This window comes from Heloderma suspectum, chromosome 14, assembly GCF_057233095.1.
Source record: "Heloderma suspectum isolate Gila_16-S chromosome 14, 16-S_ref, whole genome shotgun sequence".
NCBI classification, from domain to species: Eukaryota; Metazoa; Chordata; class Lepidosauria; order Squamata; family Helodermatidae; genus Heloderma; species Heloderma suspectum.
The window spans coordinates 4,639,317-4,658,588 of record NC_139471.1 but is presented as its reverse complement, the minus strand read 5'-3'; the positions used below and the strand labels follow the sequence as shown (position 1 = coordinate 4,658,588).

The 19,272-nt window shown below is 50.8% G+C and overlaps 2 protein-coding genes across 7 annotated transcripts in view; one reads left to right on the top strand and one right to left on the bottom strand.

Moving 5' to 3' along the window:
- Positions 1–10,032, top strand: part of USP20 (ubiquitin specific peptidase 20) — a 46,995-nt gene extending 36,963 nt beyond the window's left edge. For all 3 annotated transcript variants that reach the window (XM_084820944.1, XM_084820943.1, XM_084820945.1), the window contains exons 23-25: positions 620–691; positions 1,667–1,856; positions 4,680–10,032. In XM_084820944.1, coding sequence (XP_084677070.1) covers positions 620–691; positions 1,667–1,827 — 233 coding nt within the window. In that variant the 3' untranslated portion in view covers positions 1,828–1,856; positions 4,680–10,032. The remainder of the gene's footprint in view (positions 1–619; positions 692–1,666; positions 1,857–4,679) is intronic.
- The window catches only part of FNBP1 (formin binding protein 1), a 165,574-nt gene continuing 154,995 nt past the window's right edge, over positions 8,694–19,272 (bottom strand). For all 4 annotated transcript variants that reach the window (XM_084820960.1, XM_084820951.1, XM_084820952.1 and 1 more), the window contains one exon: positions 8,694–17,816. In XM_084820960.1, coding sequence (XP_084677086.1) covers positions 17,809–17,816 — 8 coding nt within the window. In that variant the 3' untranslated portion in view covers positions 8,694–17,808. The remainder of the gene's footprint in view (positions 17,817–19,272) is intronic.

Genomic DNA, 19,272 nt, shown 5'->3' with positions numbered 1-19,272 from the left:
AGCAGATGTACAAAATGATGCAGAGTGTGGAGAAAGTGGATGGGGAGACATTTTTCTCCCTCTCCCATAATACTAGGGATGTATTCCATGAAGCTGATTAGTGGGAGACGGAAGACAGAAGCAAGCGCTCCTTCTCACGGTGCAGAGTTAAACCAAGGAATTCATTTCCTCAAGATGCAGTGATGGCTACCAATTTGGATAGCTATAAAAGGGGGGTTAGACAAATTCCTGGAGGAGAAGGCTATCAATAGCTACTAGTCCTGATGGCTACATGGTTCCTCCAGTATCAGGAGCAGTATGGCTGTGCACACCAGTTGCTGGGGAACATGGGCAGGAGGGTGCTGTTGCACTCGAGTCCTGCTTGTGGGTTTCCCATGGGCAGCTGGTTGGCCACTGTGTGAACAGGATGCTTGACTAGACAGACCTTTGGTCTGATCCAGCATCAGCTGTCTTCTGATGTTCCTAACTGGGATTGCTATTCCTGCTATTCAGACAAATAATGTCTGGAGCAGAAATAACTTTGTGAAATGAATTCTGAATTGTACTTCCATTGAACTGGTGTTGAGTGCTACCAAGCAACAGAAAGCAGTTCCTGGACCTTCTGTTTCCTTTCTTGCAGAGCCACCTGGACCAATTGACAACAGCAAGATTGCTGTGGCGAAAGGAAGTGGTCACATGCAGGTCAAGCAGGGTAAGGGCTCCCCCCGCCCGCCCCCCCCCCCCACGACAAAAATGGGATCTCAGTGAAGCTGAGAAGAATCAAAGCATTGGGTTTGGGAGACAGCCTTGCCTTCCTTATCATATAGAAAGAGCTAATGGCTTACCTTGCAGGGTTGCTGCTCTGTAGTACTAAAGTGATCTAGAATAGATGCTCATAACCTGATGCATGTTCATAACTTGCTCTTACTGTCATTAATGATCATCGGGGTCAGCATAGTCAGGCACTTGCCAAGGACCCACACCCCAGCATGGGACCCACTAATAAGAGCCCCTCCTCTTCCCCATGGCAACCTGCTTGGTCGCCTGCCTCTCGCTCCGGCCCAGGCAACGGCGATGGTGAGGAGGAGGAGCAGGAGACGCCGCGGCCTCCTTGCCCCTGGCTCCCTGCCTGCCGAGCGAGCAAGTGGGAGCCAGGATGAGAAGGAGGACAAGGAGCGAGAGCAGCTGGTGCCCCTGGGGGCGAGAAGGGAGACTCACTGAGGGAGGGGGCCCACGGAAGGTGTCTTGCCCAAGGGCCCTCCAAAACCTGGAGCTGGCACTGATGCCCACTTCCACAAGATGCAGTGATGGCCCCCAATTTGGATGGCCTTAAAAGGGGTTTGGACAGATTCCTGGAAGAAAAGGCTATCAACGGCTACAATCCTGATCGGCATGTGCTGCTTCCAGTACCAGAAGCAGTTTACCTACATACACGAGTTACTGGGGAGTGCGAGAGGGAGGGTGCTGTTGCGCTCATGTTCTTGTGCATTTCCCATGGGCTGCTGGTTGGCCAGTGTGTGAACAGAATGCTGGACTAGATGGACCTTGGTCTGATCCAGCACGGCTCTTCTTAGGTTTTTAGGATAATAATAATAATGTTAACCTTTGGACAAGGTGATGAGAAATTTGCTGAAAGAGAAACCGCTCATCAGCAGCATTATCTGGCTGCGCCCTGTATGTTCTGCAGGAGCTGATTATGGACAAATTTCCGAGGAGACGTGGATGTACTTGAGCACCCTCTACAGCGGAGGCCCCGAGATCGCCATCCGGCAGAACGTGGCACAGGCACAAGAGGTGGAAAGCCTGCACGGGGAGCAGAAGATAGAAGCCGAGACCCGGGCTGCGTGAGCAACAGTGGGCCGGACCTCATGGAGAAGGTACCCTGAACGGGCACTTGTCCATCGGGAGCACCTGGGAGGTCAGCTGCCGTTTCCTGAGTCAGACCATTTGGGCCATCACAGCTGGTCCTTCAACTCTCTCTGCTGGCTAGGGGATGATGGGAATTGTAGTTCAGCACATCTAGAGGGCACTAGGTTGGGAAAGACTGGTTTACTCCATCTGGGTGCCATTCTTCATGGTCTTGGGCAGATGTCTTTCTTTTACTAGCCCTGCTACCTGAGGTCCTTTTTAACTGCAGATGCCAGGGATCGAACCTGGGAGCTTCTGCATTCAAAGCATAAAGCCCCTTCTGAGATGCAGCAGAGAGAGCCAGCATGGTAGAATAGTGATCTGAGTTGGACTGGGGACACCCGAGTTCAAATTACGCCCTGTGCTGCTGCTCTTAAAGTTGTTATGTGCGGCTTCCCACCATGAAAAGCAGCCTCGAAGTAATGTACACACACAAACACAAAAATCCATGATTAATACAACGGAAAAGATCCAAAATCAAAATCAGCAGCCCCCACAGCTGTGGCTGGCTGGGGGATGCTGGGTGTTGTAGTCCAACTCAGAGGTTGGGGCACCAAGCCGGGAAGGCTGATTTAACAGATAGTCATTCCAGAGAATAGCAAGGAGAGACAAGAAGGCCTTCTTAAATGAACAATGCAAGGAAATCGAGGAAAACAACAGAATGGGAAAGACTAGAGATCTCTTCAAGAAAATTGGAGATCTCAAGGGAACATTTTGTGCAAAGACGGGCATGATAAAGAACAAAGAAAGCAGGGACCTAACAGAAGCAGATGAGATTAAGAAGAGGTGGAAAGAATACACAGAAGAACTATACAGGAAAGATCTTAATGTCCTTGATAGCCATGATAGTAATGTCCTTGATAGCCATGATAGTGCGGTCACTGAACTGGAGCCGGACATCCTCGAGAGTGAAGTCAAGTGGGCCTTAGGAAGCATTAGTAACAACAAAGCTAGCGGAGATGACAGTATTCCAGCTGAGCTATTTAAAATCCTAAAAGATGATGCTGTTAAAGTGCTGCATTCAATATGCCAACAAATTTGGAACACTCAACAATGGCCGCAAGACTGGAAAAGGTCAGTTTACATTCCAATTCCAAAGAAGGGCAATGCCAAAGAGTGTTCAAACTACCGCACAATTGCGCTCATTTCACATGCCAGCAAGGTGATGCTCAAAATCCTACAAGCTAGGCTTCAGCAGTATGTGAACCGAGAACTACTGGAAGTACAAGCTGGGTTTCGAAGAGGCAAAGGAACTAGAGATCAAATCGCCAACATTCGCTGCATCATGGAGAAAGCAAGAGAATTCCAGAAAAGCCTCTATTTCTGCTTCATTGACTACGCTAAAGCCTTTGATTGTGTGGATCACAACAAACTGTGGCAAATTCTTAAAGTGATGGGAATACCAGACCACCTTACCTGTCTCCTGAGAAACCTGTACGAGGGTCAAGAAGCAACAGTAAGAACCAGAGATGGAACAACTGAGTGGTTCAAAATTGGGAAAGGAGTACGACAAGGCTGTATATTGTCACCCTGCTTATTTAACTTATATGCAGAGTACATCATGAGAAACGCCGGGTTGGATGAATCACAGGTCGGAATTAAGATCGCCAGGAGAATTATCAACAACCTCCGATATGCAGACAATACCACCCTAATGGCAGAAAGCGAAGAGGATCTCAAGAGCCTCTTGTTGAGGGTGAAAGAGGAGAGTGCAAAAGCTGGTTTGAAACTCAACATTAAGAAAACTAAGATCATGGCATCTGGCCCCATCACTTCCTGGCATATAGAAGGGGAAGAAATGGAAGCAGTGACAGATTTTACTTTCTTGGGCTCCAAGATCACCGCAGACGGTGACTGTAGCCCTGAAATTAAAAGACGCTTGCTCCTTGGGAGGAAAGCTGTGGCAAACCTAGACAGCATAGTAAGAAGCAGAGACATCACCTTGCCGACAAAGGTCCGTCTAATCAAAGCGATGGTTTTCCCAGTAGTAATGTATGGCTGTGAGAGCTGGACTATAAGGAAGGCTGAGCGCCGAAGAATTGATGCTTTCGAACTGTGATGCTGGAGAAGACTCTTGCGAGTTCCCTGGACTGCAAGGAGGTCAAATCAGTCAATCCTAAAGGAAATCAACCCTGACTGCTCATTGGAAGGACAGATACTGAAGCTGAAGCTCAAATATTTTGGCCACCTAATGCGAAGAGAAAACTCTCTGGAAAAGACCCTGATGCTGGGAAAGACTGAAGGCCAAAGGAGAAGGGGACGGCAGAGGATGAGATGGCTAGATATCATCATCGATGCAATGAATATGAACTTGAGCACGCTCCGGGAGAGAGCGCAGAACAGGAAGGCCTGGCGTGCTGTGGTCCATGGGGTCACGAAGAGTCTGACACGACTGAACGACTGAACAACAACAACATATCCCCCCCTCCCCAAATGTTAATTTCCCTTAACTAGACTTCTCTGAGCTCTGTCCTTAGTGAACTTCCCATCCCTCTGCCCTTAACTATTAGAGTGGTTTAGGTGCAGGTTTCTGCCAGTACTAGACTTTGGGAGCCTCACGTTTCTTGGCACGATGGCATTGTAAGCTTCTCTGAATGTTAAGAACCAGGAGGACAGAAACTCTCCAAGGGAGACTGTTTCTGGTGGCAGCATCCCTCTGTTGAGAGTCATGCTGGTATGGGTTATTTTCTGCCAGAAAGAAGGGTAGCCAGTAGCCGACAGCCTCGGCTATTGGGCAGTATAGACATGAAATAAATGAATAACCCTAATCCCTGTGTCGTTGCTTTTGTCAGGTTGGGCTGGGCCCTGGCTTCCCCATCGGGGAGTGGACATCTGCACCCTTGCAGTGAGTCTGTGAACCGCTCTCTTGTATTTTGGAACTGAAAACATATGCAGCAGCAGCAGCAGCCTTGCCCTGTCTGCCATGACTTTCGCTGCAACTCGTTGGAACGAACGTTCATTTGATGCTAGCAAAGGCCGGTGAGGTCTCGTGGCCGTTTGCTTGCAGCCTCGTGGGCGAGAAAGCGTCCATGCGGCGGGGAGAGAGGAGCACCTTCACCATGGCTGGCTTCGTTTTGTTTTTCCTCCTGCTCGTCCCCCAGAAAGCTCTTCCTGGTAGGTCCGTCTTGCGCTTGGTGTGTCCGCAAAAGGAAGCTGGAAGAGCACTTCACTGCTTCCGGCCGGTGCCATCTCTGTTGGTGATCACTGTGGCTATCCTTGTGCCCGCTCCTCGGGTACCAACACGTAGGAGCGCTGTCTTTTGTTTCTTTTCTTTCTTTCTTCTCTTGGATTTCTACCATTTCAGTAGTAGATGTAACAGACCCAGGCATGGAAGAAACTGGGGACATTTCAAGGTGATGCTGAAAGCCTCACATATGTCTCACCCAGAGGTGGCTGCCAGCTGTAGCATTACGGTGACAAAGTCCTTTCCTTCTTCTGTTGCACGCAAGAGGGCGCTGCTTCCCCTCTTCCGACGAGGAAAGAGCTTTCAACATGGTGGGACGGATCCCATGAATTGCTATTTATTTATATATTTATTTGGAAGGATCAAACCCCTACTCTTATTCGCAATGTCTTTTCGCCCTGCCCTCTCCTGCCCCCAGAGTTCATAGGGAACAGACGCAGCTGAGCAGTTTGCTCCCATGACACCCCGTTGATGTTGGCTTCCCTGAGAAAAATCGAGTACGCTTGAATGAGTCCCTTGCAGTGACACCCTGCAAGCGTGAAGCTGTGCCCACGTAGCAGTATTTTGTACATCTGATAGCTTGCACAGCCAGGAGTACCGGAGTATTCCATAGAAGCAGGTAACATGCAGTAGTTCAGGTGCTGTGCCCATGAGCTATCCCCTCACCTGTGAGAACCAAGAGAGGAACCGCCCATGCCCAGCCTGCAGGAGCGCTGAATTGAGAACGGCCCCGGTCCCTGGTATGTGAGCAACTGGGCAGTTCCTCTGAGGAGTTCCATGCAGCCTGTTGAGCCTGGTGCACTCTGGGAGGTAGAGCCACCCCTTGAGAGGGCTTCTTCTTTGAAACAGCTGCTGAATCCTGACAGTCCATCCGCAAGTCCTTGACAGAGAAGGGATCACAGTGGAATTGAGCCTCATCATTTGGGGGCTTGACTGCCCCAGTGGTGCTCTGATTTCTCTCTCCTCCTCACTCTCCCCAAACAGAGACACACACACAATCTTCCTCTCGCCCCTTGCTTCCTGAATGCTTTGGGATTTAGTGGGGCTCTTCTAAGGCAAGTTGGTTCTTGAGGGTGTGTGTGTGCGTGTGTGTGTGGAATGGATGGTAACAGAGGGGGAAAGTTGAAGATCTGTAATGAAATGGGCATTTGGAGACCAAGTGTTTGCTGCGAACAGCAATTGGTGGCTCTCCTTTTTAGAAAGAGAAAGAAAGAAAAAAGTGCTCCCATGCATGCTTCTCAGTGTTTCTTTGCTTCCCCCGTTGACCTGGATCTAACACCTAAAAGAACTTCTTCCCAGGCAGCGAAGGAGCACTTGGGGAATGACTCCTCGCATCTCTCGCTACCTGAGGCCGGGCACCACTTCCCGTCTGCCACGGAGCTCTTGGGGCAGCCTTTGTCGTTGTGCTCTGTGCGTGCGCTTCTAAAGAAACTGAGCCCTTGGACGGAGAATGACTCTTGTGCCTGGGTTCCTCCTTTCGTGCTAAGAATGTGAGCCAATAAAACTTGCTTGCCTCCAGAGCGGCGTGAACGTTGCATTGCTTGGCTTTGTGCGGTCCTTTGTGCTGCGGGAGCTACGGTGTACATAGCAGGGTTGATATTAGAGCCAGGTTGAGCAGGGCTTAATGTGAGCCCACCCCCACAACCTGTATAAAGTTGTAACAAAACCTTCAAGCATGTGCAGAGTGACTTTCTCCCTGCTGAGACACTCCAGCTGGCCACCCACACAGCTCTAATTAGGAGGAGCTTCCAACTCACAGGGCATAACCCAGCCTTCCCTAGCTTGATGCTCCTCAGATGTGATGGACTACAAACCCCATCATGATGGGAGTTGTAGTCCAGCACAGCTGAAGAGGGCCAGGCTAGGGAAGGCTGGTGTAACCTCATCTTTTCCCAACCTTGGATGTACTTTCTCACATAGGGGAGGCCAAGCTTTGGAATTTGGAGCAAACTGCAGATTTGTCTGGTGTGTTCTGATAAGATCCTGCGGGGGCTTGAGCGGCATTGCTTTTTCCATACTTGGGGATGGCTTACTTCTGTATATGTGCCAGCTCCTGGTTTCGGAGGGCCCTTGGGCAAGACACCCTCAGCGGGCCGCCGCCGTCAGGGAGCCTGCTTTCTCACAATCTTCTCTTGCTCCTCACCTGCCTTCGCATCATCGCGCCCGCCTGCTTGCTTGGCAGGCAGGGAGCCAAGAGGCCGTGGCATCTGCTGCTGCTGCTGCTCCTCGCCACCACCGTTGCCTGGGCCAGAGCGAGAGGCAGGGGAACACGCAGGTTGCCATGGGGAAGAGGAGGAGCCACTCCAGGGGGCTCTGGTTTGTGGGCCCCTGCTGGGTGTGGGCCCTCGGCATGTGCCTGACCATGCCTACCCTTGACGCTGGCCCTGAGTGGAGGGAACCAATATCAGGGAGTTATTCCGTGGCTGGAGCTGTAAGTGGCCACCTAGTCTGACCCCTCCACATGTGGTAAAGCCCTCTGATAAAGTCAGCCCCATGCAGTGGTCAAGGCTTCTTGGGTTTTTTGGAGCGCACACGTGCAAGCATCAGGTCTGCAAACAAGAGATGGAACCTTAGACCAGTGGTCAGCAAGTACATTGATCTAGCGCAGGACGCCGGGTCCCTGCGCTTCTTGCCCTCGTGGTCACCCCACCACATCCCCGCACGAGGAACTGGAGATTATGCCCCTCCTCCTCTCCTCTCTGCCACAGCTTTGAACTAAGCCAGGAGTTGGCAAGCTGGTGCCCTCCAGACATTTTGGACTATGACTCACATCACCGCTAGTCAGTGTGGCCAGTGGTCAGGGATTATGGGAGTTGTCCAAAACATCTGGAGGGCACCAGGTGGCCTAGCCCTGAACTAAGGCATGGTGGACAAGGTAGTTCCATAACTTTCCAGTTGCTGACTGGGCTACTATGCATTAATCTAGTAAAGCAGAGGAAGGGGTAACTGGGGGACAGCGAGAGTGTGAGCACCGGCTTCTTCTTAGCATGGAAAAAAAACAAAGGCTACTTGTTCGGTTGTCCAGCAACTGCAAATGTGAAACACCCCCCCCCCCCCACGTACTACCTTTCTGACCTAAATCGTCCTAACCGCTGTTATGGGGCAGTTGTCATACCTTGATAAAAAGAGGCAGAGGGTGGGGGTGGGGTAAGGAACATCGCACTCAGCAAAAAAGGGACCGGCTGGCCGTCTGCCCTGAGCTGGACTCTTGCAGTGGGCTGCCCGTTGCCACTCGGACATGAAGCGTGTGGAATATCTTCATCTCTCTCAGTAGTCGAGAACTTCCTTCCCGTTCCCTCGCGAGAGAGACCGGGGCTAAAAGTGTTGAACCTTTAAGGGTGCTTCCAGAGGAGGTGTTTATCACGCAACAGCCCTGCCTAATTCACAGAATTTTCTGGGGAGCCACCTTCCTCCTGTAAAACCCTCCCATGTTTTCCCACCGCTTCTTCTACCTTTTCTGTTATCGTGGAAAATCCATTAAGTAGGGAAAGACAGAATCGCTGCGAATACCTACTGATAGTGCAGGTGTGGGGAACCTCAGGCCCAGGGGCCAAATCTGGCTCTCTGGGTTCCCCAGAAGGCCACACCCCTTCCCTATGCCCCACGCTTTTTTCCTCGACCACTAATCATTTGATGGTCTCCTGGCTTTTGTGCAGTTTCCCCCCTTTCTAAAACACTGAAATTCCTCTCCTAAGTCTTAGTTACTAGCAGAAGACCTTGAAACTAAAATATGTTGGTATTGGGGGGGGATGGCCCGACCCCTTTTATCTTTGTCCCCACCCACCACTGGAATGGAGTTGCCAGGAACTTCCCAGAAATTGAATTCTGCGCTCTGGCTAGGTTCTCCACCGGTGGGTTAGCAATAACATGCCTCTGTCTGGAAGCACCCCTCACCTAGAGATCATCTCTCTGCACCACAACATATTGCAAGTCTTTTTTTCTTTTTTTTTAAATCACTGTTAACAAGACCTTTACTCGCTTTCAAATGGAAGCACTTTATTTGATAGAATTCTGTCGCCAGAAACAAATGGGTCAAAACACTAGAACACTTTTGGGGCTATGAAACCATACACACGGACACACATTAAGATGCCACCAAAACCTAGATAAAAGAAATCCAGTGCCTAAATACACAGAAATCAATATTTTTTGTAAAAAAAAAAAAGTGCTCAACATTATATGTTAAAATATAATTTGGCTTATTTTTTAAAAAATCTTTTGACGCTTCAAGCATGAGGGGGAGAGATGGAATCAATATGCTGCAGAACCTATGAAAAATATTCAGCATTAAAACACAACTTTTCAGTAAATAAGTTTCTTTTCTCTTGTTCTATGTACAGATGTTAAGAACGGGTGTTAGATAGGAGAACAGGGGGAGAGGTGGAGTTTAGAGGGAAGGATCATACTCTTCCCCCCCCACCCCCTCTTCAGTAGGATCACAAGAAAGTCACAAAGAGGTTTTATAAACTGGTTGTGTCATTCATCTGCTTCAAGTTAAACTTGCGAGGCTCTGCACTGGAGCTCTGTACATGCTCCTAAGTGGAGATGAAGCTCCTCTACACCTTGTTTCCCTTAGCAGGGAAAGGGTTCTGTACACAGAACTGCTGTCTGTTGAAGGGACTCTGGAGGCCTGTGCACGCTAGATTTTACAGGTCTTAAGGGTTATTTTGAACCGAGGAGACTGCTAAGGCATATGTCTCCAGATTTCTCTTTTTGCACCCAAGATGCGTGAGCCATCCATGATGGGACCCACTTGGCAGCCTGCAGGGTGGGTGAAAAGTCTCCACGTAGATGGCAGAATTGGCATGTGACACTTCTTGAAGACAGCACCTTTTGCATGAAGACTAATAAGATTTTAGGAGCAGCCACAGTAGGTTTGTCTCCGCATACATGTGGGCGCACGTTCGACTTTTATGTTCGACTAGATGAACTACCATACCCTGCTTATGGGATGCCAACTCCTCCCTCCCCCCTAAATAAAGTGCCACATTCATTTATTTGTCTGTGACCATTCTCACTTTTTAACCCCTTCCCCAAATTAGTCACCTATGCTCTGGGCCTTGAGCGGTCTCCACTGAGCAGCAGCGTGACCACGGACATCTCTCTCGCTGCCTGCTGGGCCTCACCTCACCTGCTTTTTATTTTGTTTCCCAAGCCATTTTAATTACTGTTTTTTGTCTGAGAGGCTGGCATGCTGCAAAGCAAAGCGCTGCCCTCCAGCGCCATCTTTATTGGGGTTCCAAAGGGTGGTTTTGCATTTTTGAGCGAAGACCCCACCTCTGCCTTAGATTTAGGTTCTTGAGCAAATTACTTTTCTTTTAGCCTCACCGGTTTGCCTTCTGGGAAATGAGTGTTTGTGACGGGCTGTGCCCAACATGGCAGCCATTTTGTGAATGGGCAACGGCCCCCCCACGGCAGCCATTTTGTGAGAGAACCCACAACACTCGCAAAATTCCAGATCCGCCCACCAACCCAAAACGGTTTGGGAGCCTGCCTCCACAGCTGGCTTTTCCCTACTTCAAACTGGAACTAGTTTTTCAGAGCCCGATGAAGAGAGACTGAAAGAACCGGGCATGTTTAGCCTTGAAAAGAGAAGACTGAGGGGAGATATGATAGCGCTCCTTCAAGTACTTGAAAGGTTGTCACAGAGAGGATGGCCAGGGTCTCTTCTCGATCAGCCCAGAATGCAGCACACAGAATAATAGGCTCAAGTTACAGGAAGCCAGATTCCGGCTGAACATCAGGAAAAACTTCCTGTTAGAGCAATACGACAATGGAACCGATTACCCAGGGAGGTGGTGGGCTCTCCCACACTGGAGGCGTTCAAGTCGAGGCTGGACAGCCACCTGACTTGGATTCCTGCACTGAGCAGGGGGTTGGACTCGATGGCCTTGTAGGCCCCTTCCAACCCAACTATTCTATGATTCTATGATCTATGAGTTCATGCCAGGATGAGAAAGCATCTGCGAGGATGCTTACGAACAGGCGCTGCTGCTCTTAAATATGTCAACATCTATTTTCCCCTTCCGCTGTGGCTCCCTACGCACCCAATTCTGTGCAAAGGCCCCTAGCCAGTTGTGCAAAGTGCCTCTCCTCATTGGTTTCCTTGCAAACATGCACTTAGTGGAAGAGAAATAACCTTTCTCAAATGCTGTTTTTTGTCGGCATGTTCTTAAAGGAGCAGGAGTTTACCAAGTAAGCATCAGTTGTCAAAAACTCCCAGGACTTGTTTCTTCACAGGAAGAGGCAATACTCTTCCCAGCTCGCAAAGTCACTGTGTAGACACTGCAGTCATTTGCATGTTCCTGGTAGGGTGACAATAATATACTGTCCACCTAGCTTAAATATATTTATATATATATATTATATGTACATTGACAAGCAGACCTCTTTCTTAGTCTTACATCAGTGACACCAAACAAACAAAAATTGAAGGGGAGGGAGTTCAGCCGGTCGCTCTTCTGTTTTGCTGTCGCAACAGGTGAGGGTGTAAACATCACCATAAAAACAGCACTATCGGTATCGCCTGGTGGTTTCCTTATTTGCTTAAGATTTCTTGCTCTGAGAAGATCTGCTGGTCACTGAAAGGGAAGAATAATGAACTGCCACGGTAGCCAGCCTGGGGCATTACAGGCTGGTGGCCAGCTTTCTGTGACTTTGGGAAGCAGTTGGCATGGAGGCAGGAACCCGATGCCGATGAACTTACTGGGTAGGAACAGTGACACTCATAAATTCAGCCCAAACAGTGGTTTCTTCTCTGCCTGGAGTCTTTTTTGAGGATGCAGCCCTCTCCTCTCTCATCTGACAACGGTTCCAATTTGCAATAAAACCAGGATAGCATTGACTACTCAGTAGACATCGGTAGAGACCAGAGATGCTGCCAGGCACTTAAAACATCCGGGTGCCCAGGTTTCCGTTGGCATCAAGGGAAGGTGCTTCCCCCCTCCAAGCTTATGTGCAATGTGGATGGGGGGATATCCAGGGGTGGGGGGGCTCCGATTCCCCTACCCCACAAAGGGAACATTTTTTCTAAGCTTAATTGCCTTGTGGAGGGTGGGAAGGTTGGGGGGGGCGTTGTAGCATGCAAGACGGGGGGGGTATCCCTTCTCTCCCCAGCTGCAAACCCACTTGAAAATTTCTGCCTGCATGGCTCTGGGAAATAGATCTGGGGCTGAGGCCTCAAGGGCCCAGGACTAGCAACGCCCCTGCTAGGGACTCGATCGGAAGTGAAAACTATTTGTGGGCTCCCTCATACATTACCACAGCAGGGTGGCAGATGTGTTCCCGTGGCTTCGGTCCACGCTGCTGTGGCAGCACTTGTCTCCCCAGCCCCAGGAAGGCAGGCAGGGGCTGTAAACCGGGCCTCTCCTACTCAATTGCCACCCTCCCTGTGGCAACGGCGTGGCTCGCTTTCCCTTAATTTGCAAGGAGATGGAAAGGCGGCCTCGTGGTCCCTGGTGCCAACCCTGGGGTGGGCCGTTTCAACAACTGGACATTTCCATGGGGCCAACACACTCACAGAAGGAGAACCCCCCAGCTGGACCGGACTAAAGGTCCATCCAAACCCCGTGTCCCGTTTCCCCGCAGTGGCTAACCCTGAGCCTCCAGGAACCCCCTCAAGCTGGCTTCCATACTAACGGCTGTTGACAGAGCAGCACTCGGTGCCTTCAGTAGCCAGGGAACCGTGTCCCATCAATGCATCTAGCAGCTGTTGGAGGGAGTCACCGGCAGTGCCTACCTGTGCGTCAGGGAGAACTTCACCATACTTTGGGTTATCGGTTGGAAAGACTCTTGCTCTGTCACATTCAGGATTGTCTATACCAAGGGTGCAGAACCTCTTTCAGCCCAAGGGCCAAATTCCATTTTGGAGAAGCTCTGGGGGCCGCAGTCCATTGGTGGGCAGGGCCAAAGGGGTGGGGCCCAAAATACCAGCCTATTACAGTGTAAAACTCCCTCTGCCAGTAACAAGGTCTTCGGAGAGGCATTCCAGCCTTTTAGAATGGGGGAAAAACTGCACAAAAAGCAGGAAACTGCCAAAGGGCTGGTGATAGGGCAGGAAAGGGTGTGGCTGGGGGAACCCCAGAAGGCCAGATTTGGGCCCTGGGCCTGAGGCTGTACACCCCTGGTCTAAACTGACTGCCCCCTCTAGAGATGCTGGGGATTGAAGCTGGGACCATTTGCGTGCCAAGCATGCACTCAACCACTGAGCCAAGGCCCATTCCAGACTGGCAACCGGCCACCTAGCTTGACTCACCATTAGGATGTATTTGATAAATGGACATTGATATTAATCTACTGCTAACTGCCTTTTTCAAAGGGGGGTGTGTGTATCCCATGTAAGCATTCTCTCCCTCAGAGCTGACTCACGCACATGACCCTTCTTTACTTCGAACTGCCTCCGCTGAAGGCAGGTGGCTCAGGTGATATGAAAGTTCTCTCAGTGATGCTGCAAATGCAGTGGTCCATTCACATGTGAGAGCGGTGGCGAACACGCACGTGTCGAACCAGATCCGTCTCTGGCTCTTTCGAAAGAGAGCTGGGGCTTCTCCGACACAGTTCTTTAGGAGAGTTTATATCAACACAGGCTGGGCTCTTCCGGTGCGCCTTTGGTGGCTGTTGACATGAGGAGTGATGCTGTGCCTTACTTGATCCGAGAACTGCTGATGTTTGGGAGATGGAAAGGCGAGTTCCCAACCCAAAATGTACAAGCACCCCCAGCAAACAAGCCTCCTCGAGTGAATCGTCCAGGGCAAAGCAGCTTGCAGCAGTGACGTCACTTCCTCTTGGGATGGGCACATTCCCGAGGCCGCTACCCATTTAATCAGCCACATCGTGTCCCCCAAAAGATAATTTCGAAACAGACACGAGCAGGGTGTGGGCAGGGGCTGTGTTACAATAGAGCCCGGGAAGAAGAGAATCAATCGGAGTGCAATTTTGCTTGGATGGGGGGCGGGGGTAGGGAAAAGCTGGAAATAAAATGCGAGAGCGTGCGGAGATGGCATGCAGAAGGAAAAGGTAGGTCTCGAGGTGCTAAAGGAAGGAACCAAATAAATTAAAAACAGCAGCAGAGAGATTAAACGGAGCACCTTAAAAGGTAGCTGGGCACAGACGAGGCAGCGGGGCGAGCATGCAGGCGAGAGATGGAGGAAACGGAGGTCTGCCGAAAACAGGCCATCTGGCTAGGAGTCTCCATGTGCATCTGCCTGGGCATGCAGGGAGACGGGCGACTCACAGGAGTGCTGGGCGACGCCTCTGCCATGGGCTGGTGGGCCCGCTATTCAAACCCTTCCGAAGTCACAGGGTGATAGCTTGCTCCAACCCTGACGAGTGCCTGCCGGAGCTCTCCAACCCGTCCTCAGCAGCAGGCAACCCCCTGGGCAAAACGGCTAAAGGCAAAAATGGCAGCCCAGCACGCACGCAGAAGGAAAAGATGCAGTCTCTCGGGGTAAGGCCCAGGGAAAGGTGCCAGGCTTGCAGCAAGGGCGTTGGACAAAGGGCTGTCAGCTCTTTTCGAAAATGTCCTGTCCAAACAATCGGCACGCACCAGCTCAAACCATGCTGGTTTGCTACCTGAGGGGCTCTTTCACACACCATGCTTTTCCCTAAGCGTACACCTCAGAGGTTTTCATGGATACAAGGGGTTGGGGGCACTGCATTGCCCCCCTGGACCCCAGCAGAGGCCACACCGCTGCCCTTGCTGCCCCTGTGCTGCCAAGATTTGGTGGCTTGGCAGTGACAGAAGGGAAAAAAGGCCAGTTTCAAAAGGCAAAACCAGCCGTCTGCCACCCAAAGCAGCTCTTTTTTGTTGTTGCTACTTCACTTCTTAAAAGCCCTGTTTCACCACCGATTTGTCCTTTTAAAACAGGCCTTTCCCCGCCACGCACACACACACACATTGGGCACCGAATTTCAGCAGCGTGGCAGTGACAGCGGGACGCTGGAGGCACAAAGCAGCCAGGGGAGGCAGCCTGCGGCCCACATTGCTCTCCCCTGACACGTGCCTAAAAGCGTGATCCCCGAATGCAACAGAGACACGTAGCATGACGGGCAAAGCAGTCAGCCGAGCACACGGGGTGGCCAGTCCCTTTGCCACGTCATCGTGTGTCACACGGGCCCATAAGTGCTCCATCGGGGCAGCAGCGGGCAGCGGTAAGCCTATGCTCACTTTGCTGGGAGAAAGCGCCATTAGACACGGTGAGCAGTATCCAATGTTAGTCTTACGTAGAGTAGACCCATTGAAAAGCATGGGACTCAGTTGTGGCTAACATACTTCTTCATTTCAGTGGGTCTACTCTAAGTAGAACTAACACTGAATACTACCGAGTGGGTCCTCCTTCCAGTTAAACATGCACGGGAGTTAACTCCAATAAGAAGTGTTGACACAGGCACTAATGTTTTATTTAAAAAATAAATCCTAATTTTCATGACTGATGATATTACAGTGTGGCATTTATGCAGTTTATTACTCTTAGGCACTCCACAAACGTCAGCTGAGTACTCCTTGCAACAGGCGGCCTACCCAGCAAGAGCGGTTCTCGTACTGCAAGCCAGCGGAGCGGTCGGCGTACGTGAAGGCAAACTTTGGGGTTCTTAGCCGAGGTGAGATTTGGAAGAGAAGGACCGACAGCGGCTGTTTGCAGCTGCCGTGCGCCAGGAGCGGCTTTCCCCTTCACCATGGTGCTCATGACAAACGCCTCTTTGGCCGCTCAGCCTGCGTCCCCTGGCTTTGACTTTACTTCTTAATTTCTTTAATTAAAAAAAAGTTTCCAGGGGCAGGCGGGCCCGCAGCAAAGCGAGAAGGGCCACCCCCCAGCGTGTCCCTGTGCAAGCCGCTGCTCTGGGATCACTTGGTCCAGTTAAAAAGCGCAGTCAGAGCAGTGACTCACCCAGAACAGAAGCCAGCGAAGGGGGCTCCCTTTATACCTGGGGTGAGCAACTTGTGGGCCTCCATAGGTTTTGACCTACAACTCCCATCATCCCCTCCCCATTGGCTCTGCTGGCTGGGGCTGATAGGAGTTGAAGGCCAAAACATCTGAAGCCTTGCAAGTTGTCCCCCGCCCACTGCTTTTACACACTAAAAACGTAACCTTTGGGGGAATGTAAGAGTGAAGAGGCTTTCCATCTCTCTGAAGTTTGAAAATGGGAAACCCCGTTTTGGCAGGCCTCCTCCTAACCCTTTCCAATTTCACCATCTTCTTCTTGAGCTCCAATTGTCCAGGAGCAAATCCATCCGCAGATGAGAAACTTCAGCTACCGGAGACTGAGCCATACTGAACCCAACAGAGCCCAGCGTTATTGCTAGATTTCACAGGAACAACTCCGCTGTTTGACCCAATATCCCTCATCAACCTATTGAGCGAGCCACTTGGAACTCGACCCAAGACTCCAGAATTGGTTTGGGCTCCTATATTTAGCTCTGGTCACTAAAGGTTTGCAGAACATGTGGTCAACATGTGAACTTGCAGAATGTGCAGCCAACATGTGGTTTGCAGAACATGTGGTCAACAGATTTGGGCCCCAGCCTTTCAGTTGGCATCAATGGGAGGTTTTTTCCCCCCTGTAAGTTTAAGTGCCATGTGGAGAGGGAATGGGGGAGAGTAGTGCACAAGGCGTGAAGGGTTAACTCTACCCACCCCCAGCTTCATTCCTCCATGAAAATTCCCCCTCCAAATGAGAAAAAAAGTCCACTGGCAACTAAGCACACTCAGGGCTCTGGGGAATAGACCTGGGGCTGTGGGGAAAACATGTGGGTCTAGGACTCCATGGGCCCTTGCCTAGCAACATGCGTGTGTACGCGCGTGTGCACGTGCGTACATCCCTATTTGCAAATCATGGGACACATTTGCAACCCCAAATACAACCACAAGCACAAAGGCAACGCTCAGGGAAAGTCTGCAATTTCCTAAACTCGCGTTCATGTTCAAAAGCGTGCTGTGGTGCAAATCCTACCAAAATATGCATTTTCATGCTTTAGCTTGGGGCCGGGGGGGGGGGGGGATTTTTGGTGAGGAAAAATGCGCATTTTAAAAAATCTGCCTTTTCCCATCAGGAAAAACGGTGCAGTTTTAAAAATGTGCATTTTTCCTGCTGGGAAAAGAAAAGGCGTATGTGTGTGGGAATGTAAACGAGACGAACTGAGCTTCGAGGACAAATTCGGAGAACCTCGGCAAACTCAAACAGTGCGTGTTTGCCTGTCCCCGTGTGGCGAGAGAGGAGAGGACTAGCAAGTAGACTGTTCAACTTGTAGCTCATATAAAATCTCACCTTGGCTAAGAAGGCACCAGTTGGCCAATGACTATGTCTCAGCCTCATTTTTATGGGAACAGTAACAGAGCTGAATAGGCCCACAGCGCAAGACAGGGCCATCAGCTTGCCAATGGAATTTCCTGGTGTCCCTTTCCTGGAGAAGAAATAAAGCACGTTGGAAGGTGTCTGGTTACATTCTACGTTAGTCCCTACTCAAACCATGGCATACGGGGGGAAAAGGAGGATGGGTTAGTTTTGGGCGGTAGGTGGCATGCTGGGGAGCATTTAGCAAGCAACCGAGCGATGGCTTTAGGAGGAGTTTGATTCCCACTCCGCAAATGTGGACTCCATTCCGCGCTAGAGGAATGGAGGTGGTTTGAAAAACAGCCCTGCCGAGAAGGGGGTGCTTAGAAAAAAAATAAAAATCAGACCATTGTTTCTCCTCCTGCGCCCAGCTCGCCCCGAGGCTCTTGTACCAGCAACCAACACTTTTAGGAATCTAAAGAAACAGAAAGAGAAAAAAGAAAAAAGATCTGTTAGACACACAGAAGTCGGGGAGGTTCGGGGAAGGGGGAGGGATTCAAAATCTGCAGAGCTACCAGGGAGGGGGAGCACAGCAGCACCCCCCCCCCCCAGCAAGGAGCTAAAGAAGAAGAAAAAGCAGAAAAAAGTTTGCTTGGCTGGGGATCCTTTTTGGAAGATACTCATGAAGGCACAGAACGAGAAAACCAGGAGTCTTAAAGAGCTTCATCTACATCCTCCCACCCTGCCCTGAAGCACTGTGCCCAAGTAAGGCTACAGGGAAGCCATTTTTTGTTTAGGGAGCTGAAGGCGACTGGATAGAGCTCATCATTGCCTGGGGGTGCCAACATCTGTAGTTGTCCCCCCTCCATTCCCACTTTGGTCATGTGTTGTCTGTACTGCTTTGAGCATTGAACTTAGTCCTGAGAATCCAGGTCACTGGTGAACAGCTGCAAAGCAAACAGAGGAAAGAGCAATGCCGCAGAGGAGGGACGGAGGGGTGGTTAACTCTTCCCCTGCGCCAGCTTCCCCCAGCTGCAGCAAACGCACCTCTGAGAAATCGGACTGGAGGGGAGGGTGTAGAGGGCTGAAGCCCCAGGCAAAAAAGGGGTTAAAAAGCCCATGCACTCGCACGCATGCGCACACGCATGCACACCCATGCCATTTTGTAGCTGTTCATCCCTGACTATGCAATGTGGCCATAGATCTGTGGTGGGATGGGAAAATGGATGTGGATACCTCTGGGCAATGATGATACCGTCCTTCCAGCTTTGCGCCTCTAAAGCAGTGATACCCAGACTAATTGGCTGATTTTGATGTAACAAGTTTACAGCTGCAGGGGAAATCACCCTTCTGCTCCTGCCAACTGCTCCTGAAGCTCTCCTTTGTGGGCAGATGCACCACCTCAAGAGGCCCTCCCGGTCACACTTTGCCCACACCAAACTCTTCTCAGAGAAACCCATGCTCGTGAACCCCAGGGCAGAAAGATCCGATAACAGAGAATGCAGGGCTGCCGCTGAAAAGGGCAGTCCTGCGCCATGCTCTCCCTCCACCTCTGTAATGTCTAGTTCAGGGGTGTCGAACCTCTTTCAGCCTGAGGGCTGAATTCCGTTTTGGAGAAGCTCTCAGGGGCTGCATTCCAGTGGTGGGTGGGCTGAAAGCAAAAGAGGCGGGGCCAAAAATGCCAGAATATGGTAATTTAAAGCTTTCGCTGCCAGTACCTAAGCCGTAGGAGAGGCATTTCAACCCTTTGGGAGGAAAAAATGCACAAAAGCCAGGAAGTCGCCAACGATCGGTGGTTGGGGGAAAGGGCAGGGGAAAGTTTTGGCCCCCAGGCAAGCCTGATCTGCCCCTTGAGCCTGAGGTTCTCCATCCTAGATCGAGCTGAATGGGTTCTGGGTCTGATAACTTTACACGGTGTGTGCCCCAGCCCC